Source organism: Aplidium turbinatum, chromosome 2, assembly GCF_918807975.1.
Source record: "Aplidium turbinatum chromosome 2, kaAplTurb1.1, whole genome shotgun sequence".
Classification (NCBI taxonomy): domain Eukaryota; kingdom Metazoa; phylum Chordata; class Ascidiacea; order Aplousobranchia; family Polyclinidae; genus Aplidium; species Aplidium turbinatum.
In genome coordinates this window covers 39126484-39136127 of record NC_137473.1, presented here as the reverse complement: position 1 = coordinate 39136127, position 9644 = coordinate 39126484, and the positions used below count along the sequence as shown (strand labels likewise).

Sequence of the window (9644 nt, the reverse complement as noted above, 5' to 3'; positions counted from 1 at the left end):
GGACCATCTGGACGATGTCGTCTGTATCATCTGCCTACAATTGTGCTATGCAAGAATTTTGTGAGATGAGGTATACAAGCAGTGAACAGCCAAAGAGGAAACTTCAGCAAGAATTTCAAGGGACACAGTAGAACGGACTAAACTGGCTACTACACTCGAACTTTATAGCCCATTTAAAGATGAGATCACACTGCATAATATCATTACTGGGATGAACGCTGGCGCTGACGTGAATGTACACAACCTTTTTGCTGTTGGTATGGAAATTGTTGCCAAAATGGATCGCCAGTTGATATTTTCATATTCACATAGACGGAACACAAAGGTGAAAACATTGGCATCAGCGAAGGCAATCAAGGTTGCAGATGAGCGATTGATAGAACCATCACTCCTATTTCAGAGGTTTATGGTTGCATCGCAGTCTGGAGACCTAAGCTTGGATGAAGTGATGCAGTACGAACTCTGCCCATATTCACCATCTTTGTTTGAAGCTCAAAATCTAACGCAAGCCAGACAAACCTGCCCTGCTGGAAGCAATACGGAACTATGCCGCTTCTGTGGAAAGTGCTGTTCTTCGGACTGCATCAAAGACAGAGCACTACGTCCTAGATGGGGGTCCTCTCTTACATCGACTGAAATGGACAGAAGGATGCACATATAGTTCAATTGTGGATGATTACGTATCTTTCACAACTGGGTTGTATGGTAAAGCAATTGTCGTTTGCGATGGAGATGGAGGGCCCAGTACAAAGGATAACGCACACCAAAGACGGAAGACATCTGCTGCTAGAAAGTCAATGTGACCGAATCTACTAAATTTGTTGGGTGAAGCAAGACTTCCTGTCAAATGATACCAACAAGCAGTCACTCGTTGATATGATATCAACTCGACTAAAATAGTGTGACTGTTATGTTGTGAAAGCAGAAGGGGATGCAGATGTAGACATAGTACGAGCAACGGTGGATTCATCTAAACTGAGAAATACCACGCTCATTGGAGAGGATACAGATCTCCTCATTCTGCTTCTCTACTATGGTGATGTAAACTGTGAAGATCTGCACTTCCGATCAGACAATGGGAAGCAAACTATCCACAACATCACAGTTCTGAAAGATTTACTTTGGAATTAGGTCTGCACTGACCTGTTGTTTGTTCATGCATTTACAGAATGTGATACATCTTCCAGAATCTTTGGTGTTGGAAAAAAAATCAGTGTTTCAAAAAGTTATCAAGGGAGACTCTGTATTGCGATCATGCTCAAATATTTTTTGTGCACCACACTCTGAACAAGGTGTAGCAAGTGCTGAATGTAAGGCTTTAGTACAGTAGAATTCGCCTATAGTGACACCTGAAGGGACCGCGGAAAAAGTGTCACCATAACCGAAGTGTTCCTATAGCCGAATTCTGCTCAACTGTTGCGTATGCAAACGGGACTTTGCAACAGGTGTCACCATAGGCGAAGTGTCACTATAGCCAAAGTCACTATAGGCGAATTCTACTGTATCACTATTTAATGGGACAACATCTGACTCGCTCGCATTATTACGTGATGGCTATCTTTGCAAAAAAGTTGTGACATCAAGCACATTTGTTACGCCTGAGCAGTTGCCACCGACAGAATATGCATTGAAGTACCATTCATTACGCTGCCACTTGCAAGTGATGGCATGGATGGGCCTAAGTACTCAAATGGACGCTGAAAAATGGGGTTGGAAAATTCAAGGGGTTAAGCTATTACCAGTGATGACGAGCAAAAACCCTGCTCCTGACGTTCTACTAAAAATGGTTCACTGTAATTGTTCAACTGGGTGCAATACACTCAGGTGCGATTGTAAGAAGTATAAACTTGAGTGTACAAGGGCATGTGGTCCTTGCCAGGCAAATATTAACAATGCACCCATTCTAGAAGATACTGATGACTGATTTATAACTCACACCTGATAAGACAGTTTCGTGAATTCTGGTATATCAAAGTCTTCTTTGAACGTATTTAGTGATGGAAAAGTGTGAATAAACAACATATGAATGAAGACATTGGCATATTGATGTCATCGGAGATGAGGCAAACTGGTTAAGTTTTCTGTAAGTCAATCTTTCGCACACGTATTTTTTTACTATATCTCCAAATACTTTAGAATTGTAAATATTCGTGTAGCCTAAATAGGTGAAAACGTCATGATGATGTAATAGATGACGTCAAAAGTTAACGTTAGAATACTATGTTAACCACGGGTTCCCAACATGTGGGCCATGAGCCTATTTCAAGGGGGCCTTGGAAACATTTAAAAAATAATAATTTTTTTAATTTATTATCTCTAAGTCCACTCCAACACTATATAACAAAAAAAAAAAAAATTTAATAAAAATACTAGTACATTTTGCCCAAATCTGTGGGTTTTCAACAAGGATATTCAATATGACATGCGGCTTGCTCTTTCCACCACCAAACCATAAATTAAGACAATGTCACAGCAAAAACAAGCTCAACCATCACATTAACTGCATATGTAATAACTAATTAATGTATTATCATGTTTATTGTGTGTTGTATTTATATCATTTTATCATTCTAAGTACCGGTTACTGTAAAAACAAGTTTTTTAATTAAAATGACGTTTCTTAATTTTTTCAAAAGGTTGATAAAAATAGGGGGGCCATTGATTTTTCAAAATTTTCAAAGGGGGCCACGGTGCAAAAAAGGTTGGCAACCCCTGGTGTTAACTGTTAAGATTACTGGGGTAATGCAGTTTATAGTTAAATTTGCCATTTTTATTGGTTAAGAATCAGTGTTTTTTTGGATTTGGTACCTATATACGAGTATTTCGGTAAAATGGCGGCCATCTTGAATTACGTAATATTTAGACCCTTTGTGACGCTCGAATTTTGGAAAACTTTTGATATGTTGTTCTCTAAACCGAAAACTATTGGAAAACACCAAAAAACGTTTTCTTGCAATTTTTTTCGGGTTGGTCAGCATATTGACCCTACTATGTAACATGTTTTGCTCGGCTTGAATAGGCTATATATTTAAGTCAAAATCAAACAAGAGATGATTTGTAGCTTTGTAAACACTGCGCCGATGTGTGGTTTGTGCCACTTATAAATATACATGGCAGAATTACACAGTTACAATGGTTACGGTAAGTCTTCAAGTATTGTTAATTGTAGCTCATTATAATGTTTCCATTGAAATGTGCTCTACCTATATGTGGACTACATTTTCATAATTCAGCAGATTTAGTGAAGAAGCACCTGAAATTCCAGCGCCTGTTCATATTTATTGAAGTGTCTGAACTTGTAATATCTAGGTTTTTCCAGTTAATGCTATAATGAGCTCGTTGAAGTGCTTTATGCGGACTAGAGTTTAACAATTCTGAGAGTCTTTTCCAACATCTGAAGTTTCATCTGCGATGTAGCCTAACTATGAAAAATATTCCAGAATGGATACTGTTAATGAAAGTGTGAGAGAAAACTGCTCCACAAATGTTGAATCTAGGAATATGCATCATTTTATCAGTTTCTTTAATACAAACAACACGTGCCAAGCAGCACTGTGGGTGATATTGTCACTCAGTTAGGAAAAATAAACACGTTACAAGTAATGCATTCAAATGATTTGTTAAAAAAGTTACTTCTGCAAGCAAAAGTAGAACCCGGTACAATTGAAGACATCCTGCATCAGTTTGCAGCTGTTAATATATTTGAGAAAATTCATAACAATGGACCTCTTCGATCTAATCATACACGTCAAAATGTTTTACACACTAAAGGAATTTTTACATTGATCCTGTGTCTATTAATTTTATTAATCCATGGTAGGAACAGTCACCATTTTAAAACATGGCCCCCAAAATTGATATTTTCGATTGAATTGCCAATTCAACATAGCACAAGGTATCAATAATAGTGTGAAAATATTCTTCTTTCTGCTATAGAATTTCAATACTGTGACAAAAAATGGCGTTGTTTCGACCGACGGCATGGTTTAATATAATAAGTGCGGTCATTTTTGGATTCAGCACATCATTTTGCTTATAGAAGAACTTGGCTCTCTAAAATTTTCAGATTTGCCCTATCCTACTTTTACATGATTTGTGTAGTGTTTTCCAGGAACCTAGTTTGAAAACTGATTGGTAATGGAAGCAATTAAACAAAACCTATCAACAGCTTTACCCGATTTATCTCTGAAAGTTCTTGGTGTGTTGCTTGACAAGCTAAAGCAGGTTGGTGTTCAGTCGGTGGCTGATCTTACATTTGTTGAAAATGATGATCTGAAAGATGTGCTACTTCCAATACAAGCCCGAAATGTGCTAAAAGCTCGGAAACGAAGTAAGTTGTTCTGTAATCACAAGCACCGGTTGTTATCTCACAATAGTTTGATGTGGAAAGTTTGTGTAATTTTTTGGTGTATGCTATATGATATGGTATTTTAATCTTTTTAGGTGTGTGAGGTTACTAAAAAATGAAGGATGACACAAACACAGACATCAGATTCAAAATCAGCACCCCAAAATTAGTCAAGGAATTCATTTTCAGCTTTGTGTCAAAAAAATATTTAGACCAGTTTAATTTTGTGACTGGCCGAACTTGGCTTCGGTGCCAATCACAGAAACATCAAACTAACTTTGATCCAGTATAAAACCTAATCACAGAAACCGGAGCTGTTGTTTTTTTTTTGCTTTATATGCTTATCTATTATTATTGCTAGTTTTTGTTTAGGTGAAACAACCCTAGAAAATCTATGAAGAAGGTCATCTGGGAGTAGATCTTCTAATACAGAACTTGTCACTTCGGACACGGACTCTACATCTCAGTCATCTCCCACTAATAGGGTTGGATGTCTGTTACAATTCGACATACCTTGGACTCATTTCCCCAAAGGTGTAACAGGGCATGTGAGGAAGGAAAGCAACCAGATCCACTGCTTCTGAACGAAATGAAGCAGGTCTTGGTGGAAGAGATACTTCAAGTGGCAAAACATACACCAACCAAGAGAGAAATGGAGTCCATAGCCCTTAAATTGGTTTCAAAATATCCTAAATTTTTTCAGGATTCAGTTGGGGACAACTTCTCGGCAGAGGGTATGAATCTATGGCTAATGCACTTTACGACAGATCACACTATATTTGTAAACGTAGGAAAGCTTTGACTGGAACGCAGTTGAAAAGGCCTTACAGAACAAAGAGACAAGAAATGTATGGCTGCAATGAAAATGTCTGGAGCCCAGACTTGCCAGCAGGTGAAGATATGTTAAACGATAATAAAACTCGGCTGCAATTAGAGTACTGCCAAGATACACAAAACAAAGTCAAGGTTGCGCAGCTGATGAAATTCACGTACGCGTTGCAGCGAAAAGACATCAACGCAAAAAAAAGCATCATTGCCTTGAAACAAGAATGGCCGTTTCTCTTTGAGGAAGAGTTCTGGGCTACTCATTACAACATGCTGATGCTGAAACGATCTCACACGGAACTGGTGCAAACATTGGTAGAAGAATCCGCTGCTGTTTACGAGTAAGTTTCTGTTTATGTGTTTCCAGTTTTCGATTCTTAATATGTACAGGCAGTACCCCCTCACCCACTTCGACACTTGACAGGGCACTGAATAAAACTGCCAAAAGCTCGAGCAAAATTAGAATCAAACTGAAGCTTCAACAAATATATACTGAGTGCGAAGTGCTTGGTTCCAACATGCCAAAAACGCTGCGGGTGATGGACCTTTTAGCCGTTTACTTCGATGAGGATTTAGACTCCTTATATAGAACCTTCCCAGTAAGTATCAAGTACTGTAGGTGTGAAAAGTTCTAAACAGAAGGTTTATCAAAGTTATTGCTTCTATCGTTGTTGCTGCCTAACACCTATGTGTACATAACACCTGTAACACCGTTAATACCGTTAACACCTTATAACACCGTTGTTGCTGCCTAACACCTGTACCACCTATGTGGTACAACATTTGGTTGCTAAAGTTTATTTGCCAGACTGCACGCTGCACCTATGTGGTACAACATTTGGTTGCTAAAGGTTATTTGCCAGACTGTACGCTGCACAGTTAGCTTTGCATCCTTGAGGCAGCATTGATCTGTAGTTTTCCTTTGGACAGAAGCACTGCGAGGCATTTAACTGGATGCTTTACCATGATAAAATTTTACCTGTTCCTTTCTGATTACGCATTGTATTGCTTTTAAGCTGTTTTCACTAGAAATAATATATATTTGTAATTGCAGGAAGATGTTCCAATGGAGAACATTGTGGAAGCAGCTCCACCGACTCCATTTCTTGTTATCAAAGGTAGACCTATTTGTGCATTTCACTGCAACATGTCATTGTTATCGGGTTAACCCAAACAGATTTTACCTAGGAATGATCCGGTTGAGTGCTGTCTTCAAAAGCAGAAGCTGTCTAAGTGGGCACACTGTATATACAATTGTAGGCTACATACATAATTATACAAAGCCAAATGTTCGCCAATTATACTTGTAAGAGCTGCTACATAGTGTAATGGTTCAAACGTCAGCTTAGAACGTGGAAGTACATAACTGGCTCATTTCCTTGGTCGGGTTATGCGTCTAATGAACGGACAAAATATTAAATGGAGAACAGAAAAAACGCTGTTGTGCCCAGGAGTGCTTTGCTCTGCATCAGTGGTCCCATGTAACGTGACTGCCGCTGGATTATTGCTATGTTTCCCAAAACAACGCTTAGTTAAGTAATCGTTTGTGGGCTTGGTTCTTATCGTTTTACCTAGAGTATATATTCTGTAGGTGCATCAACAGTTTCGGTTGCAAAGGTCTTCGTCGCTGTGGAAAAAGAAGTGGTTTGGAAGTGTGAAGATGTCCTAAACGAATTCGTCTATCTATTCTGCTGTTATTATGTTTTCAACATTCAATACAATGACAAAATTGCGGTTACACTGGAATTGTTTCAAAGGTAAGAGCGAATGTATTGTGTTTATGAACACACTACGCAACCAGTTGGTCTTCAAAATAGACTTGTGAGTGGCCTGCGGATCTTTTACATGCATGCTTTGCGCCAGGACGTGTTGATGCTTTTCTTTACCATCTCGACATTCGATCAACAGTCGATTGAGCACTTCTGCCCGAAGTTAATCTCGATGTTTTGTATGCTTGCTGGTATTTTCTTACCATGCGTGGGATTGCTCATTGCTGGAGTGGTAATGGTAATCTCGCAGTTCTAGACTTTAGGTTTACTTTGATGTAAACGCCGTTGTATGGTTTCAGATTACTTTTTTGTTAGATTTTAATAAAACAAACAAACTAAATTCCAGGCATCCAGTTTGTCACCAAACCAGCTATCGTGGTCGCTTAGGACCAGATGCTGTTTGTCCATAATCACGGACTGCGCTCGACGAAATGCTATTATATACTGTACACTGGTTGCCGTGTGTGGTTCGAATTATATACAGTAAAGTATTGTTTCAGTATAGTTAGCTTTTCATTGGCCATCTTGATTGCGAGCAAACAGCAGTCGATTGCAGTATGTGCACTATGCTGCATGAAAGCTGACAACGACAGTGCTTCTGCTTACCTTACATTAACAAAATAAATCTGGTAAGGGTAGTTTAATACTCATAACCCGATGAGTTCGAATCCTAGCATTTTATTACTGAGCTAGTACATATAAAAGCTTCAACTGTTCCTCCAGACCGGATGTTGAAGTGGTAATGTGCATTCTGACATTTTAGGTTCAGATTGTATAAAATATTATTTGGCTCAGAGGTCTGTGTCTTTTAGATATTTTTCCCGCATAGATGAGTTGGGAGCCAAGATGAAAAAACGTGGACAACAAGACGTACACCCTAAAATTGTGAGACTTTGCAAACTCATCAAAACTTCTGAAGAATTGTGAACGGACGAAAAGTTCTGGAAAAACTCATTGTACAATAATGTACAGTGTGCGAGTGTGGTCGAAAGTAGCACAGTACCCGTTCATATTTTGTGCCTTTTAGTTTCCCTTTTGCTTTTCAAATCGCCTAACTAACTTTGATATCTCGCTAGAAATATGCCGCTGCTTCCGACTCATCGTGACTTCGCTTTTCATTGTTTTTTGTGTCCGCGCTGAAATAAGCTTTTTAGTTGGCTCTAGTTTGAATTGTGTATTGGACTACTCGCTTTCATGACCAATTGGCTTTTCAATGATATTCGAATTTGGTGAGTTAAATATCAGTGTTGTCAGTAGAACTTGAACCCAAATACCCTCTCAGCACTTTATCAAAAAGTCACGAGAAAGAATTGTTAGCATTAAAATGAGAATGTAATCGATTGACTTCATTATTAAAACGATCAGAATTGGAGCAAATGTCTTGTGCAACATACTGAAGCAAGAAATCATATGTTTTAAATGATTAGCCATCGCGGAACCCTCACGAAACCCTACCTAGATGTTCCGCGGAACCCCTGTTGAAGAGCACTGTGTCAAAGAGTATGTTTCACGATTTTGATAACTCTAAATACAATTAAAAGTAAATATATCATAAACACTGTATTAACACACTTAAGAAAGTTTTCGTTAAAGTCTAATTTTGCAGTTTGGAATTTTGCGTAGCCTGGTATGATTAAAGCTCAGGCTGACACAGAAGTTGATACAAGACATTACATTAATCTTAAAATGCTGTTTTTTTTACTATTTCCACTTTTTACGAAGATGTCCCATTCCTGAATATTGTACTTCAACCAATCATGTTTCCTTTTTTGTAAGATTCAGGTAAAGTATAAACATAATCAGTGATTATGCAGTGACGTTCGGTGGCTTAAACCATTGGGAAAGCAACTTGGAAATATGTTGCAGCAAGGTAGTAGGCACGAGGGGCGTAACCGTCGGGCGAAGCCCGAAGGCGTGTTGCCGAAGGCAACACTTCCAGCGGGGGGTCTGGGGGGCCTCCCCCAGAAAATTTTGAAAAACACTTCCAATTTGGTGCGCTCTGAGAGCATTTCCAAAACAAAATCTTCGGACTTTCCCAGTCCGAGGATAAAGATTCAATCAATCAATCAAACTGGGACTAGTCTAGAATGTTGGCTGCTTTTTTAGACTAAGCACAAAAACTTATTGTCAATGTCATCTGTAAGCATTTACGACATGCATTGGACTGGTGCACTAGTAAAGAGCAAATAATTAGCCTATAGGCTAAATTAAGCTAGTCCATTCTTGAAGAACACAAGTATGTTTGCTCTGAACTTGTGATGTCAGTCTATTGACCCAAAGAATTAAAAAAACACTTGTGCTGTTTCAGTACTGGTTGGTTAATGTACCCTTTGGAATTGCATGTCTTATTGTAGAATCTATGTTTTTTTTGGTAAGAGAACCAGCTTTATTTTCAGCGTACTCAGTAGCCTATAGTTACAAGCCCGAAAATCACTCATGCGTAGAGGCTGTATCCTTTCGCCTGAAACCAAAAGCAGTCGCTATGAGATACGCATTGACGTCACTGGGAAAGCAATTTTAACCATAACACCAGATAGCACATCTGATTGGCTAAGCAGCTGGTGTCGTTTTGCAAAACGATTGAGGATTGGATAAAACGAAGGCGTTTTTCAATGTAGGGTAAGCACTTTTGAAAGTTGATTTCCCTGGAGCTTCAGTGATGGTTTCTGACAAAAGCGTTTGCGTTAATTGGCATTTATAGG

General features: G+C 38.8%; 1 protein-coding gene across 1 annotated transcript; it reads left to right on the top strand.

Annotated features, from left to right (window-relative positions):
• The first annotated feature begins 3378 nt into the window (after positions 1–3378).
• LOC145765122 (uncharacterized) lies at positions 3379–8469 on the top strand. The gene is made up of 6 exons (XM_082576875.1): positions 3379–4330; positions 4721–5514; positions 5598–5772; positions 6228–6291; positions 6765–6930; positions 7755–8469. Exons 2-6 carry the CDS (start codon positions 5093–5095, stop codon positions 7867–7869), a joined length of 942 nt encoding a protein of 313 aa, XP_082433001.1. The 5' UTR covers positions 3379–4330; positions 4721–5092; the 3' UTR covers positions 7870–8469.
• The last annotated feature ends 1175 nt before the right edge of the window (positions 8470–9644 follow it).

Excerpts from the sequence above, each read along its gene's own strand:
- LOC145765122 (XM_082576875.1), top strand. The coding sequence starts at position 5,093 with ATGGCTAATGCACTTTACGACAGATCACACTATATTTGTAAACGTAGG. Across the intron at positions 6,292-6,764 it reads TCCATTTCTTGTTATCAAAG|GTGCATCAACAGTTTCGGTT; the intron begins GTAGACCTATTT and ends TATATTCTGTAG. Across the intron at positions 6,931-7,754 it reads ACACTGGAATTGTTTCAAAG|ATATTTTTCCCGCATAGATG; the intron begins GTAAGAGCGAAT and ends TGTGTCTTTTAG.